We start from the raw sequence: 16164 nt of genomic DNA on the forward strand, positions 1-16164 counted from the left end.
TGCTTCTGACCCTGGGCCACACGTGTCCAAGCCCTTCCTGACCTCCCCGGGGCTTTGCAGCCGTCCTCAGGCAGGGCTGGGTGTTCTGCAGCAGCCCCTGCCACTGTCCCCTCGCTGTTACCGGCCCCAGCTGCTCGGTGGCTGCCAGCAACCCCAACAGCTGCTTTTAAATGGGGAAAAAAAAAATAAAAAATGGAGCTTTAGACCTGCTTCTTGGGGGGGGGGGGGCATCCATCCAGGCAGGCGCTAGCAAACCAGCCAGGGTGAGGGTTGGCATCTCCGTGGGATGGCCTGACCCAGGACGGGGCTGGTACCTGCTGTCCCGGGCCCCGGCAGCCTTGGCTCCCGCTTCCCAAACCGCCCCCCCCTCCCCTGCCCGGTGCTGCCTGTGAATCAGGGCCACCCCTGCCCGCGCCCCCGCCAGCCCGGCAGGCAGAGGGCTGCGTTAGACATGTACATCAAGAGGAGAATTAAACCCAGCTCATCTATCACACCTGATTTATGGCTCCATCAGCCCTGGGAAGGTGGGAGGATTTTTCTTTCCCTTTCTCATCCCCCCCCCCGGCACATCTTCCTGGGGCTGCCGGGCCATGCCGCAGCTCCCTGCTGCGCTGCTGTTTTGCAGCCGTGGGAGCATCGCTTGCTGACCCGAGCTTGCAACCATCCGTGCCCAGCACCCCAAAAACCGGAGCGGGGTGCAATAACTCCAGCTGCGGTGCTCTGCTCCAGTCTCGGCACAGGCTGATGGCTCTAAGTAATTATCCCTCAGCGTGATTTAATGAGTTCCCATTTTCCTTTGCCTGGCCGTGCCGGGGCTCAGCAGTAAAGGGACGCGAGCGGGGAGAGGGTGCACAGGACCGCGAGCATCCCTGTGACAGGGGGTAAAGCCAAGGGCAGCCCCGGGCTTATCACTGGCAGGTGGAAGAAGGGTCCCCAGCCAGTTGAAAATGTCTCTTTAATGACCTGGACATGGTGTTTCGAGTGCCTTGAATGAAACCAAAACTTGATGGCAACACTGCGGCAATGAGTTTGGCTCTCTCGAGTCCCCGGCCAGCCCTGCCTGCGGGGAGAGCCCAAGCCAGCGAGCCCCAGCCCCCGCCAGGCTCCTCTCACCCCCCAAAAGCGCACGGGACCCGCCGAGCCGCCTGGATCATCCCGCTGCCGGTGGTGCAGGACCCCGGGAGGCTGGAGCCCGGCTGGGAGCCGCTGGCTGGTGCAGAGACACCCCCCCAACCCCTCCGTCACACCTCCGACTCCAGGCTGGAGACCCTCCGCCAGGACCCGCCGGCGCAGGGACTCGTCACCCCGCGGGCCACTGGCAGGTCCCTCCTCTCCGTTCCCGCCGCCCGCAGCAAGGCCGGCTCCCCGCGCCTCCCGCAGTCTCTGCAGCCGCCGTCCCAGTGCCCGGCCCCCCGGCTGCAGCCTGCTGGCACCCCAGGGTGCTCACGGGGAGGCGGGGACCCCCGCGAGAGGTGCCCCAGGTAGAGGGGCAGCTTGGCGTAGGAGTTCATGCAGGCGTATGGCGTGCACGCCGGCACGGTGGCGGTGGCACGGGGGTTTTGCCGGCAAGCCTCCCGGTAGGACGGCAGCCTGGCCACGGGCGAGCGCGGTGCCAGCCGGCCGGCAGCCTGGGGACAGCGGGGGCCGCAGCCATAGCCGGCCTCGGCTTCGGGGAACAGGTCGGGCACGTCGGCACGGGTGGGTGGGCGGACAGCACCGCAGCGCCGCAGCCCCCCGGGACGCCGCTTCTCACCCCGCTCCCCAGGGGCCCTGGCCGAGCTTGTCCACCAGCTCGGCTTCTCCCGCTCCATCACCATGGCCTCCGGCCAGGCCGGTTCACCCCCAGCTCTGCAAGTCCTGGCGGCTTTCGGGAAGGCTCCGTGAGGGCAGGATGGAGGTAGGAAGGGGGTGCCCACCTCCCGCCTCTTGTCCGCCGCCGTGAGCAGCCGGGGCAGTGTCCCCGAGCCCCCGTGTCCCCCATCCCCCTGGACCAGGGGGGTGTTTTGCAGCCGGTCCCCCCGGCCCGCCGGCCGCTTGTGCTCCCTGTAGATGTCCGGCGGTGGGAGGTCCCTGGGGGACGTGGAAGGTGGGAGGGGAGCCCCAATGTGGTTCCCCACCAGCGCCTGCTCCCCAAAATCTGCCCTTGGGGAGGTCTTCCCCAGGAGGTGAGGCAACCCCGAGAGGGCTTCGTCCCCTGCACAGCCACCCCGAAACTTCAGGGGGTGGAGGAGGTGTGGGACATGCTCGTCCGCCCCTCTCCACTTCTCCTCCCCGGGCAGCCGGGAGTCCAGGGGGATGGGCTGGGGCAGCGGCAACCCCAGGGGAGCACCCTTGGGAGCGTAGGCTCTCCCCAGCCTCTCGGGGGGGGGTGGGCCGGAGGAGGGGGCCCGGTGGGCACCGGTGCTGTTCTGCACCACGAGCTGGGGTGTCCTCAGGGAGAAGGTGGTCTGGAGGCGCTCGCTGTGGCTGCTCCAGTCCTCGATGGTGCGGGTGGCTTGCTCCAGCGAGCCGCCCACGCTGGCCGTCGACACCATCTCCTTGGCCGCCTGCAGCATCTTCAGCACGTTGGCCTGGGCCGAGCTGGCGGTGACGTCGGGTGTGGGCGCCCGCCCGGGGCTCGCCAGGGTCTGCACCCCGCTGAAGCAGCTGTAGATGCCCTGCAGAGACAAGGGAAGGCCCCCACCATCAGCGAGGACATCAGGGTCCTGCACCCATGAACCTGCCCCACCAAGCCGAGATGCTGCTGTGGAGGCTGAGGTGTCTTGATGGCACCGATGTCCCCTCTCCAGCGCTGCCAGGGTGGGTGACACCATCCTCTGTCACCCCTTTCCCCATGGATGCTAACACGGGTGTGGGGTTATTCCCGGGGCTGAGCCCTTTTAAAAAAAACAAAAAAACCTGGCTTTTCTCCCCAACAAAGAGCTCACATCAGCACGAGCATCTCCAGTGCCTCCCATGCAGGTTGGAGGGACGATGTCCACCAAGCCATGCCCATCCCCATGACACCATGGGAGGACATTTGGGCCCCTCGAGAGCCCCCGGCAGCGGCACTCACCCTGCTGATGGCCAGGAGGAAGTCGAGCTTGTGCGACTTGGGGACAGAGTGACGCAGCTTCCAGTAGACGAGGTGCTCCCAGGCGAAGACCAGCAGGCTCAGCCCCATGGCCACCAGCAGCATGTAGAAAACCCCGGCCATGTTGTCGATGTCCAGCTTGCTACTCATCACCTCGTTCTTCTCGTTCTGGCAGATCCCCGACAGCCAAACCGTCTCCAGCTTCTGGGTCTCACCTGGGGCCAGGCATGCACAACCATGGGGGGTGACAAGCTGCCCCCCCCCCCCCAAGGGCATCGTCTCCCCAAGCGCAGCCCCTGCCCATCCCCACCCCACCATGGCTGGAGGAAGAGGAGAAAACCACTCCCAAGCCCCCAGAACTGTTATCAGCTCAGCCCTTGCTGCTGCCTTAGGCCTGAGCATCCCTCGAGTTGCTCATCCTTCTCCATGGCCCTCTCCTGTCTGTTCCTCCACCATGTGCACAGATTTTGCGCACAGCCTTATCCAGGATTTTACAACCTGCAAGAAGAAGAGGGACCCCAGAGGGAATACCCCCCCCCCCAAGCTGGAGAGATGCTGCTGGATTTAAGGTCCCCCTGAAGGGTGGTGGCAGAGAAGATCATCTGACCCAGCCCCTCGGTGACATCCTGCAAGGAGCCACGGAGTCTGTGCAGGCTCCGGGGACCAAAGCCACCCACACCGGGGAGGGGGCACACAGAAATGCCTGCAGGGCAGGGTGAGGATGGGACCAGGGCTAACGAGAAGCTCATCTGGCTACCCACCATCTCCCAGGAACTGGAGCAGAGCCAGGTCGATGGCCCGCTTCCAGCGCGAGTCCTTCTGCAGGGCGATGCCGTAGCCCGTGGTGGCAAACACCTTCCCGCTGCCGATGGTCACCAGCTTGCAGCCCTCGTCCTTGCCCGCCATGTAGTTGAGCACCGCCGCGTCGTAGATGAAGGCGTCCAGCTTCCTGCCCCACCAATGGGAGGAAGGGTGAGGAGGGGGCCCAGCAGCTCTTTTTGGGGGGCTGTACCCCTTTTTGGAGGAGCTGTACTCCTTTCAGATAGCTGTGGCCCATCTGGAGGTGGTTGTGTCCTCTTTTGGGGTCTCTACCCCATCTTGGAGAGCCATAACCCCACTTGGGGGGGATGTACCTAATCTGGGGAGGCTGTATCCCATTTGGAGGAGCCATACCCCATCTGGGGAGGCTTTATCCCTTTTTGGGGGGAGCTGTATGAAGCTCTACCCCATCTGCAGGGGGTTGTACCCTGTCTGGGCGGGCTGTACCTCATGCAGGGAAGCTGCACAGAGCCATACCCCCCTCTGGGAGAGCCCTACCCAGCCTGGGGAGCCCATATCTCACTTCAGGGGGGCTGTACCCCAGTTGAGGAAACCCTACCCCATCTGGGAGGCACCATACCCCATCTCAGGGAGACTTAATCCATTTGAAGGTCCTGTAGGCCATTTGGAGGAGCTGTACCCCAGATCTGGGAGCCATACCCCCATTTGGGGGAGCCATACCCCTGATCCGGAGGAGCCGTACCCCATTTTGAGGCTGGTGAGGGCATCCTCCACAGAGCGCTGGTTGTACTTCACCATGTGGGTGTGCATGTCGGGGTAGTTGCTGCGGATGTTCCTCTCAGTGCTGCCGTTGGGGACAGTGCCGAAGCGGAACGGGGGGTACTGCTCCTGCGGCTTCTGAAACTGCAACGGGGAGCCACGGGGAGCGGCGTCAGGCGGGGTCCGTGTCCCTGCCATGTCCCCAGCATGTCCCCACTCCCCACAGCCAGCCCTTCATCCACCCGCCCATGCCCAGCCAGCTGGCAGTGACAACTGGGGACTTCTCCTCAACCAAAAAACCTTATTATTTTTTTTCAGGGATCCCAGCCCAATTGTCAACCCCACCTTCCTGTCGCTCAGCCCCGACACGGTGTCGATGTATTGCTCTTGGATCATGAAGGCGGCCAGGTTGGCAGTGTAGCTGGCGAGGAAGATGACGGCGAAGAAGGCCCAGATGAGCACCATGATCTTGCTGGTGGTGCCCTTGGGGTTCTCGATGGGCACTGAGTTGTTGAAGACCAGAGCCCACAGCAGCCACACCGACTTGCCGATGGTGAAGGAGGGACCTCCTGGCCCTGTGGGGACAGAGGGTACAGCAGTCAGCCTGGCTGGGGATGTGTGTCCCCCTCCAGCTCCCACCTCCTCCACTCACTTTTGCCGCTGGTGAGGTTCTGGTTGTAGCCAACGGGGCTGAAATACTCGAACACGAAGACGGTGACGGCCACCACGGTGAGGCACATCACAAACATCATGACCCACACGGCTGGGCTGTAGGGTTCTGCAAAGCCAGTGGGACACCGTCAGCCCCAGGCAGCCCCCTGGAACATCCCACAGCCCCCTGAGACCCCCCAGGAGCCCTCCCCAACAGACGGAGCTCATCCTCCTGAATATTGCCCCTCCTCGGAGAGGAGACGGGAACTGGCAGCCACAGCAGAGCAGATCCACAGGGAATCAGGAGGGAAGAGGGATGCTGCGAGACGGGGGGATGCAGCTAAGAAAATCAGGCTTTCATCAACGGGGAGATGCTAATGAGACACTGTCCATCAGGATTATCAGCGGGAGGGTTTCCCATGGGATCACGGGTTGTCCCCCGTGATGGCTCCGGCCATGGGATTGTGCCTGCACTGGGCACAGGACCAGCCCTGAGCCTCGCTCAGCCCCTGGGAGAGCCCCCCAGGAGCTGGGGGTGGGTGGTGAGCCCCCGCCTGCCCAGGAAGAGCCGGGACGGAGCGGCGGGAGCGGTGGGGATGCATCCAAGCCCTCGATATGTGGCCGCCGAGGTCCATTTGTCAACACGTCCTCTGCTGTCAGGGAGGAGAGGACTCCCCTGATGGGGATGCAGCTCATTAGCGCGGGAGGCGCGAGGCGGCAGCACGGGGACTGCGGACCCCAGCCCTGCCGAACCGGGACGAGATGCTCTGTCTGTCCCCGGGGCCGGTGAAGGTGACCCCCGCTTCGGTGGTGGCGGGGGGGAAATGGGCCCTGCGACATGCGGGGGGGAGAGGAGGGGGGAGATGTGCCCGTGCTGGCCATGTCCTGCACCCCACGGCATCCCCGGCACCCGCACCCACCCACCCCCTCCCCGCACGGGAGCCTGGCTCCAGCCGAGCCGGGACGCTGCCGCTGTGCCCTTGCTGACAGCCTCAAGCCCTGACCGAGCGCTCAGGCTGAATTTCGTGATGACCTTGGCCAGTCTCCTCCCCTTCCTAGGCTGCAGCTTTGCTTTTTTAAAAACTCATTAAAACTTTTAGCCCCGTCGGTTTCCTACACTTGGCTTAACCACGGGCTTTGGTGACGGCGGCAGAGAGAAGGGGTCCCTGGAGCAGAGCTCAGAGCTGGCAAATCCCTGCCTTGTCTCCCCCCATGTCCCCATCCTCCCTCCTCCATGCAAGTAATGAAGAGGAGGAAAACACCGATCCCAGCCTCCATCTCTGTAATAAAAGGATTAGTCAGGCGAGGATAGGAGGAAGCCCCAAAGCTGGCAGCAAAAATCTCCTTCCCTTATGACTTATAAACAGGGTTTTTTTATAAAAAAGTTATTAAAACCGAACAATATTTCTAATTTGCATTAGTTGGAAGTGTGGGGTGAACCTGCAGACAGAGGAGGGACGCAGGGCTCACCCAGGAAGGCAGAGGGGGAGACGGTGCCGTTGCTCCTGGCCACCATGACGCTGATGCCCGTCTCCACGAAGGGCACGGAGAAGTCCACGATCTCGGAGCGCTCCTCATTGATGGTGAGGGAGCCAATGGCCATGTCTGCGCGCTTGTAGTACACCTGGAGAAGGGGCAGATAGTCTTAGGATGGGCAGAGGGACCCACACTCCCTTCCCCAGGTATTTCCTCATCTCCAGCATCTCCAACCTTAAATTTTGTCTTTTTTCTTAATATTGTCTTCTTAAATGACCAGTGGCACAAACACAACCAGCTGTAGGGTCATAAATGCTCAGCTGACTCCCCTGCTCATTCTCCTCCACCAAGCCTCGCCCATAAGCACCGTGATTTACAATTACACCTCCCCCTCCTCACGCCGAGCTGTCCCCTGCCCAGGGACGAGTCCCACCACGGGCACCCCGATCCCATCTCAGCAGGGAAGCCCCAGGCAGGGGCATGCCCACCCCTACCTCACCAATCATGCCGTTCCAGACCCCACGGACGATCTTGCCGTGTTTGCCGTTGGTCACCAGGTAGAGGTCATAGGAGAACTTCACTGCCTTGGCCAGCTTCTTCAGGATGTCGATGCAGAAGCCCTTGCAGCACAGCTTGGTGTAGGGATCCGCGAGGCCATCGCCACTGAAAACACACCAGGAAAAATGGGTTGGACCAACCAAAGATGCTCTGAGCACCCTGGTGCCTCCTGGACACCACGTGCCCAGGGAGCGGTGGCCAAAATTGCGGAGCTCCATCCTCGCTGCTCACCTCTGGGAGGAGTTGGTCTGCTTGCGGCAGGGCACAGTGTTGCGCACGCAGACCCCGGTGCTGGGGTCCGTGTTCTCCACAATGACAAAGGGTCTCTCCTCCAGCGTGGCCACCGTCAGGTGGCGGTTGTCGGCCACGGGCTGCAGGAAGGAGCCGTAGCGGGGCCACACCGGGTACTTCATGTGGATGATGCCTTTCTCCCACTTGCCCACCTGCTCCCGAGGGAGAGCACACCGTCACCCTGGCGAGGGGCTCTGGGGGTCACAAACTTGTCCCAAAATACTTTAAACCAAAAATAAAAAACAACCCCAAAAAACTCTCTGTGCAGCTTGTTTCAGGTCTGGCTTTTTGGCTACTGTTCCCCGAGGGGGGGTGGGGGGCAGCTGTGTTTTGCCTTTTTTGGCACTTTTCAGCCAAATTGCAAGGAAAAAAAAGCAGTTCTTGGCAGAGCTTTGGTGCCTGGCATTGCCTCGAAGCTCCACCACGCTGCCATGGGTACCTTTGGTACCAGCCATGGCTTTTGCATGGGACAACCTGCCCCAAGGTGGGACCCCAGCCTGTGCATGGCTCCAGGCTCAGCCTACCCAGCCACCCCCCCCTACTATTCCCATCCTGGGGGGTCCAGCGGTCCTACCATCTCCCAGAGACGGTGCTGGTTGAGCGAGATCACCACCATGGTGGGCCTGATCAGGTAGCCGCCTTCATTGAAGGAGAAGTCCCTGTGCTCCCACGTCACATTGAGGAGGTGCCTGGTGGGACACAGTACCCATGAGCCCCCAGCCGTGCAGCCTGGCCCCGTACAGCCCTCCTCCTCCAGCTCCAGCTGGGCTGTCATGGGTCCCATGGAGAGACATGGGGCTGAGAGCTGTGGACAAAGTTTAGCCCCTACACACGGGGCAGTGGGGGGGCTGGAGAAAGCCCTGCCAGCAAGGAGGCACCGAGGATGGGCCGCTGCAGGGTTGAGGACGCACAGACTACCACAGCAGACCTGAGGTGCCACATCTGCACTGCAAAGCAGAGCTGTGAAACCCCCTCCCTGAGACCCCCGTGGGTCCTGAGCTGTGGAGAAACACGGGAAAAGACAAGGGCTGCTCTGGGGACATGCTCCAGGAGAAACCCAGCCAAGAGGCATGGACCACCAGCTGTGGCCCACAGCGAGCATCGTCCCCCTGTCCATCAGCTGCATCCTCCTCCTCCCCTGCCTCTTCCCTCTCTGTTTCCCCATTTCCCCATTTCACACCCACCCCAGCAGGTCCCTGGCCCTCACCGGTAGAAGCTGGTGTTGGCAGCGGTGGCACCGGCAGGGGCCCGGCAGTCCCGTCCCACCTCCGGGAGGTAGCCATGGGCCCGGAAGAAGCTGGCCGCCCCCATGGCGATGATGGCCACCCCATCCCGCACCTTCTGCCGCAGGCTCAGCTTCCAGCTCTCCGTCACCACGCTGATGAGGCCGACAGGGAAGGAGGTGGGTGGCACCTCCATGTTGCCCACCGTCAAGCTGGGCACAATCCAGACGTAGCCGGGCCCCACAAGGCCAGCTTGCTCCGCCATGGCGAAGAGGTACTCGGCCTCCTCTCGCGAGCAGTAGACAATGAGGACCTGGGCATCAACCTGCCGCAGGAGCCGCTGCGTCCTGGAGCTGCTCCGCTCCTGGCTCATCTCAAAGGTGAGCACCTCCTGCAGCTCCCAGCCAAAGTAGCTGGCGTCTGTGAAGGAGCGGATGACGTCCAGGAAGATGTTGTAGCCTGGGTAGAGGCTGGTGATGACAGCGAAGGAGCCCCAGTCGTATTCCTCCAGCACCTTGAAGATCACCTGGATTTGCTGCTCAATGGAGACACCCAACTGCAGGAAAGCCGAGCCAGGCTCCTGTGGGAGGAGAAGGGGTTAGGGGCTGCTCCAGCACCATGGTCCAGGTCTCTTGCACCTGTGAAAGCCACCTTGAATTTGCCATCACAAAGGGTTTGAGGGAGCCATGAACTGGCACGGTCCATGAGCCAGAGACACCCAAAATGGGACTGAGCCACGGGTGGTCTCCAAGGAAGCTCAGCCCAGGTCAAGCCCTGTGGCCTCTCCTCTGTTTCTCAGCTCGTTGACCAAAAATTCATCCATACTCCGAAGGAGACAAACAATCTCTCCTTAAACCAGGAGAGGGAGGGGGACAAGGGCTCTGCCAGGAGCATAAATCCCATCCCAACTCCAACTTGCTACCTGCTGCAGGAGCCCGTGTGGCTCCTTCCCTCCCACCCCACCTCCCCAGCCATCTGGCCTCTCATTGGCAAACCTTAATTGATCTGATTCTGTCTTAAATGATTCAGTGAATGGCATTTGCAGAAGGTCACGTGCAAGCAACAGGGTTTTGCCACCCAGACCCCCCCCACCTCCAGAGAGGTAGTTTTTCCTATGAGGCCGGTGGCCTGGCCGGAGGGGTGAGCTCCAGGGAGTCCCACCTGGGCAGTGGGAGCTGCTGGGGACCTCAGACCCACGAGAGGAGGACGAGGAGGTCAAGCCTTCAGACAAGTCCCTCCACCACCCCAAAATACCCAACCCCTAGAGAAAGCTGCAGAAAACCACCCAGACCATGGCAAAGCCATGGCTGTTTTTTAGCCACTTGGGGCCCCACCTGAGCCCTCTGCACCCACCTGAGTCAAGTCCACTGCACCCACCCAAACCCACTGCACCCACCGCCATCCACCCACAGCGAGCAGCAGCTCAGGGTGGTCCAGGAGCACCGGTCAGTGCAGGCAGGGCTGCCAAGGTGCCATCCAGGGGGTTTAGATCCCAAAAACCTCTGGGCAACCAGAGAGTGAAACCAGTGCCCCGAGGAGTGGCAGGATCTCCACTCCGGCTGGGAGCCAGCATCGGGACCCCTCCAGTGCCCAGGCTGGGCAGGGCGAGACAAGCAGCCAGGAGTAGATAACCCAAATCTCCTCCCCAGGGGGGCAAGTGCCTCGCTGCAGCCCAGCACCGCCCGCCCAGCACCCCCCAGCCCAGTTCCAGCTCTCCCTGCCGCCAGCGCTTCCCGGCAGGCAGGTGACGGTGACATTGACAGTGACAGTGTCTGACGCCGGCAAGGAGCAGAGAAGCCAAAAATCCCATTTGAGCCCATGGCGCACCTCAGATCACTGCCGCAACCGAGCAAGACTTCTCCGTGCTGCCTGCCCGGCCATTTCAGGGCTGAGCGCAGAGGGAGGAGGATGGGGATGTGCCAACCCTGTCACTGCCCCGGCACCACGACCCCAGCACCCTGTGGTGGGCACAGCCTGGAGGGGATGGGGAGCAGGACACCAGGGAAGGTCCCTCCACAGGGCACTGATGTCCCCTCCCACATCCCACCGCCCCGGCCGGCCACGCTGCTGCAGCCACTGCCCATTCCCGCCCACGAGCTCCCGCGCTGCAGCCCAGCGGCTCCTCTGCCCTCCAGCTTTTCACGTCCCATCTCTGCCCCTCTCTAATAATCCCTCATTTCTCCCGCTCCCGCTGGAAATCACCCCCAGCCAACGCCTCACCTTTGGGGTCAGGACCACCGCAGACCCCCCGCTGATGCTGATGACGGGGACCTGGGTCTGGGAGGAGATGAAATCAAGGATCTGGGCCACGGCCTCCGTGCCAACGTTGTCCTCAAAAACAATGCCGTGGATCTTGTGGCTGGCGAGGATGTCGCAGATCTGGGTGAGGAGGGTGCTGGGGTTGGTGTTGTTGACGATGACCGTGATGGGGTGGATCTCCAGGGGCATGTCCAGGAAGCTCTGGGGGCTCAGGCGGGAGCGGATGTGCAGGGGGTAGGACGTGCCCCCAAACACCACGGCCACGTTGACCACCGGCTCCTCGGGGCCCGGCAGCAGGAGGTCCGTGAAGGCAGCCGAGCAGCCCAGCACCATTGACAGTAGCAGAGCGTGCGCCGGCGCTCTGCCCATGTCCACCGCCGCGTCCCTGCCAGGATGGGACACAGCCCCTCGCATCCGGCTGCCCGCCAGGACCCCCCAGCCCTGCTCGCCCCAGCCATCCCCACCACCCCAGGGACAGGACCAGGGCGGGTTGACCCCATGGGGAGAGGGGGACCCTCATCCTCTGCAGGCTGGACACGGTGGGGGGATGACCACAGGGTTGTACCCACCACCATCTGTACACCCCAGTGCCGTGTCCCTTGTCCCCAGCCCCACCAACCACTCACCCTTCCCAGCCAGTCCCCCCTTCCCACCACCCCCTGTCCCCCTCCCAGCCCCATTGCCCTCCCACCCTTATCCCCCCCTCCGAAAGCCATCGTTACTACGATGCTCCTTATCACCCCTTCGGCCAGGGATGGGGGCAGGAGCGAGAGGTGACAGGAGGAGCTGGCAGCTCCCTGGTGTCTCTGTCCACAGCTGACAAACAAACACCTTCATATTTAAAGGCTTTGCCCTTGAGGGAGGGTTCAGCTCTGCACCCCCCATGTTGGGATTTTGCAAACCACACTGTCACTGGAGCAGCCGATTCCCTGCCTGTCCCCCTGCCTGTCCCCCTGCGCCAGCCCCCTTGCTGCCACTTCCCAAATCCCAACCAAAGTGCCTGCCTGGCCTCCTATCTCCAAGTTTCTCCCCCAGACACCATCCTTCAGCTTTGCCCCCCGCTCACCTTTACCCCATGTTGCACACACCCCCCCCCCCGCTGGCATCGCCTGCCCGGCTGGGACACCCACTGCCCTGCGTCTCTGCTGCCTGCACCCTAAAGCCAGGCTCGGGGGGGGGGGGGTATGTTTGGGCACATCCCCCCTTTCCAGGTCCCCAATTCCCCTCCAACCGTGGGTGCCCAGCCCGCAGCAGATGGGGTGACAGTCCCCAGGGGTGTGGGGGTGTGGGGGCACATGTCCCTGCCCACAGCAATGCACCCCCATGCTGGAGCTCACCCCCTCCTCAGAGCCTGCCTGGAAAACCAACCCGCAGCGAGACTTGCGGCTGGGGGCATCCGAGCCCCTCTGAGACCTGTTACCCCCAGGGCCATCACCCCCGTGCCACGCTGGGCAGCGGGGACAGGGACAAGCAGCCCTCTGCGGTGGCACCGGCCGCGCACTGGCGTTGCTCCGTGCAGCAAGATGCCAGCTGGTGCTCGGAAACGTCACTTGCAATTAAAAGCTGCTGTTGCTTAACGCATCCTCGGCATGGCCAGAGGAGCCTCTCATGAGTCCCAGATGGTTTTGGGGTTTGGGCTGCCCTGGGGACCCGCACCCCAACACCCCTCCGTGCCGTGGTGATGGACAACCCCTCGGCACGCTGCAAAAGCACTGATAGTGTGTTGGACTGAAAATGCAGGAAATAAACCCAACGACTGGCCAGCCGGGCACCCTGCAAGAGCCATATGGTGCAGATTTGAGTACCGGGGCTGTCCCCTCCAGAGAGATGGGGGACAGGAGCCCCACATCCCCCTCCTGTGCCCCATGGGTGCCACGAGGGCTCAGGCACCCGACCGGGCACCGATGCTCACCAGGCAGCATCTCGCTCGGCCAGACGGGTTTCATCCACCCCCAGCACCCACCATCACCCAGGGGGGTTCGCCCTGCCCGGCTTCATCCCCCCCACCGCCCCATATCGCAGCTGGTGAAGCCGCAGGAGCCACGACACCATGCCGATGGCCGCAGCCGCGGCCCCTTGGCCGGAGAGGGCGGCAGGTGAGTCATGCCATGCTGGCAGCATCCCACGCTCCGGCACGGCCAGCCCAGCGACGGGGCGGCCCGCACCGCCCGCTCCTTGCTGCGAATTCCCGAGTATTTTTAGTCCCGTGATAAATAATTCATCGGTAATCCGGCATCAGCTACCCGAGCAGAGAGGAAGGGGAGCAACATGCCACCCAAAACAAACAGAGCCGCTCTCCCAGCAGCTCTGCCCGTCTGAGCCCTCCTCAAGGACGTTTGAATATACTCCAGGCCCTCATGGTGACTGATCGGGTTTGCTTGTGCCAGTCCTGGCACCTCACCTGTCCTGGGCCCTCATCCTCCTCTTCCTCAACCCATCTCTTCCCCACGCTCAGGAGCCTCTTCTAGCACCAAGTAATCCGAGCACGGAGCAGCAAAACCCTCCCGTAACACCAAGTGCTGCCTCCAAAGGGGCTGCTCCGCTCCCAGCTCCAACCGGGAGCAGGTTTGGGGAAACTGGTTTCCCACTGGACCGATCCGCAGGTGGAAAGCTTCCTCATCCCTAACAGCTGGAGCACGATGGTAATGGCAGAGCGAGGAGGTGGGCACGGGCACACCGTGTTGTTCAGCCATTGCTGAGACAACCAGGGGAATGAATTTCCATCCTTCCCGGGAATCCGGTGCCGCCGGCCGGAGCCGAGCCGCTTGCTGCAGCCCTTGGCGGCTGTGGAGGAGGATGGAGGGGTTAGGGCCAGCGAGCCTGCGGCTGGCAGGGGCTCCACGCGTGGGTCGGAGCCACGGCTGCTCCAAGATGGCCGGATCGGGGATGCGAAGAGCAGCCAGCTCCTCCAGCCCAGCCGACTCCACGCGCTTCCAGCCCGTTTTTTTCCAGGAGTGAGCTAGAGGGGTGCAGGAAATGTGGATTTTTTTGGGGGGATGAGGGTGAGGAAGGCAAATTGCAGGAAACTGGTGGAGGCAGGGGAGGAGCTGAGCCCATCCCTGCGCCACTGCCAGAGCCGGAGCTGCTCTTGGGCTCAGCACAACACAGCAAAGCCCCCATGGACTTTAAAAAAAAAAAAAAAAAATCCACATTTTTCAACCTCTTGTAGCAAGCACTGCGGAATTGCTCCTTTGGGAAAATGCCTTCCCAAAAGGGAGGTTTTCTAGCTGGGCAAAGGGCCAGTGGCCGGGCTGGAGCAGGAGGAAGGCGGCCGCGGATGGGAGCCCAGGCACAGCAATGCCACCTCCCAGCAGCCTCCCCGGGGACGAGAGGACACCCACGGAGCTGCTCAGTGGCTTTGGCACTTGGTTTTTTTGTTGCTTCGGGGTGATTTCGAGCAGGTTAACTCCTTTCCTAGGCACAGCTTCACCTGATACACCAAAGACTTGCAGAAACCTCCTGCTAAAGGCACTGATGGAGCCTTTACCTCCCTCCACCTCCTGAAATGTCATTTTAATGCAACAGGGAAAGTTTGCTCCTAATTTTAAACCTCCTTTTTGCCCTCTCTCCATCCCTCCCTCCCCTGCTCTGAGAGGAGGAGAGCTCATGCAGATATTTCGACCCGAGGAAAGGGAGAAATAAAATCCCGAAATGCAAAATATCCCTGGAGAAAGAGAAATCTTATCCCCCAAAAAACGCCTCCGAGCCTGAAACCACAGGGAAGGTGCAGCCTGCACCAGGGGAGGGGAAACCGCTGCCGATGGATGGAAAGGACAGAATGAGCCCAAACCTGGCGGGAGCCGTGCAGGGAGGACGAGGGGCACCAGGGAGGGCACTGGATGGGTGACATCCCTGTGGAGCAAGGAGACCTCGATGGAGACCCCCCGAAAGGAGGGAAACCAGCAAAACCTCCCCAAAGCCAACTCATAGCCATCCCTGTCCCCACACAGTGAGGGACGACTCGGGAGGGAGAAGCGCTGGCAGCCCCTGGTGAGCGCCGTCTCCTTTCAACCTTCATCTGCCACCACCCAGCATCACCCTCCTCTTCCTTATCGCCCTCCTCTCCCTCACCAGCGCCTCCGGCAGCAACAGTTGCGGGCTGGGGGCTGCGGGCCGAGGCGATGCCAAGGGCCCCGCACACACACGCACCGACACGCAGCTTAAAAAGGTCGAATATGGATTAACCAAAAATAAACGCCGTGTCCTGCCTGCCGCTGGGTTACGCAAGGTGGCGGGGGGGAAACGGACAGGGCTGGTGGTACCCAGGGAGGTCTTCTCTCTTTTTGTACCTCCACCCCCCAAAAAAAAACCCCCATCACAGCGCTCTGAATTAAGGCTCATCCCCAGCCCCTGCCCGGGACCGGGAGTGGGAGCTCTCGGGGATGGGGATGCGGGGGGATGCTAGAGGCAGAGGGAAATGACCCGGGCAACCCCCTCACCCCCCAAACCCCCCCCCCAGACCATCCCTAAAAGTAACTGGCGGCAGTGCCGGGACGGCGGCAGAGCCCGTCGGGGGCCCGGTTGCCCCCAGCCCGCCCGGTACTTACGGGACCGCCGCTGCTCGGTGCCTACATGCCCCGCGGCTCCGGCGGGGCTGCGCGTCCCACCGGGGGCTCGGCTCTTCCCAGCCCTCCCCTCCTCCGGGGCAGCCCCCAGGGGCAGGATCGGCCCCCGCCGCGGCTGGCGGGGGGGTCCAGCGACCGCCGTCGGTCCCGGCTCGTCCTTGGAGAAGGCGGCGGCGGCGGCGGCTCTGCAGCGGCGGCTGGAGGCAGGGACGGGAGCGGAGGAAGGAGGGAGCGGGAGCGGAGCGGGTGTGCACGGGGGGGGGCCCGGTGGCAGCAGGTGTCTCGGCGGCCGCCGGGCCCCGGCAGCCATCTCCCCCCCGCACCGGGACCGGAGGGGCTGCCCGGGCGGGACGGCCGGGAGGAGCCGGCTGCGGGGATGGACGCCCGGGGCGGGGGGCGGGGGGGAGGCACAGGGGCGGTGGAAGGACAGGACGTGTGTCCTCCCGCCTCGCCGCAACTTCGGGGCTGGCCGCCAGCCCCGGGGAGGGGGGGGTGTGGTGAGCGGGCAGCCCTCCCCTGCCGAAACCTG

General features: G+C 62.8%; 1 protein-coding gene across 1 annotated transcript; it reads right to left on the minus strand.

The window, feature by feature from the left end:
- Positions 1–943: 943 nt before the first annotated feature.
- Positions 944–15947, minus strand: GRIN2C (glutamate ionotropic receptor NMDA type subunit 2C). Its single transcript, XM_075770295.1, has 13 exons — positions 15618–15947; positions 11032–11455; positions 8796–9391; positions 8163–8277; positions 7529–7740; positions 7234–7402; positions 6734–6887; positions 5265–5390; positions 4958–5187; positions 4596–4756; positions 3835–4022; positions 3056–3288; positions 944–2657 (listed from the first exon to the last, which is right to left on the minus strand). Exons 2-13 carry the CDS (start codon positions 11437–11439, stop codon positions 1242–1244), a joined length of 4008 nt encoding a protein of 1335 aa, XP_075626410.1. The 5' UTR covers positions 11440–11455; positions 15618–15947; the 3' UTR covers positions 944–1241.
- Positions 15948–16164: the final 217 nt, after the last annotated feature.

Source organism: Balearica regulorum, chromosome 18 (assembly GCF_011004875.1).
Source record: "Balearica regulorum gibbericeps isolate bBalReg1 chromosome 18, bBalReg1.pri, whole genome shotgun sequence".
In the NCBI taxonomy this organism is placed as follows: domain Eukaryota; kingdom Metazoa; phylum Chordata; class Aves; order Gruiformes; family Gruidae; genus Balearica; species Balearica regulorum.

Coding starts and splice junctions, on each gene's coding strand:
- GRIN2C (XM_075770295.1), bottom strand. CDS start 11,439: ATGGGCAGAGCGCCGGCGCACGCTCTGCTACTGTCAATGGTGCTGGGC. Junction 9,392..11,031: donor CGGTGGTCCTGACCCCAAAG/GTGAGGCGTTGG, acceptor CTCCTCCCACAG/GAGCCTGGCTCGGCTTTCCT. Junction 7,403..7,528: donor CAGACCAACTCCTCCCAGAG/GTGAGCAGCGAG, acceptor GTGTGTTTTCAG/TGGCGATGGCCTCGCGGATC.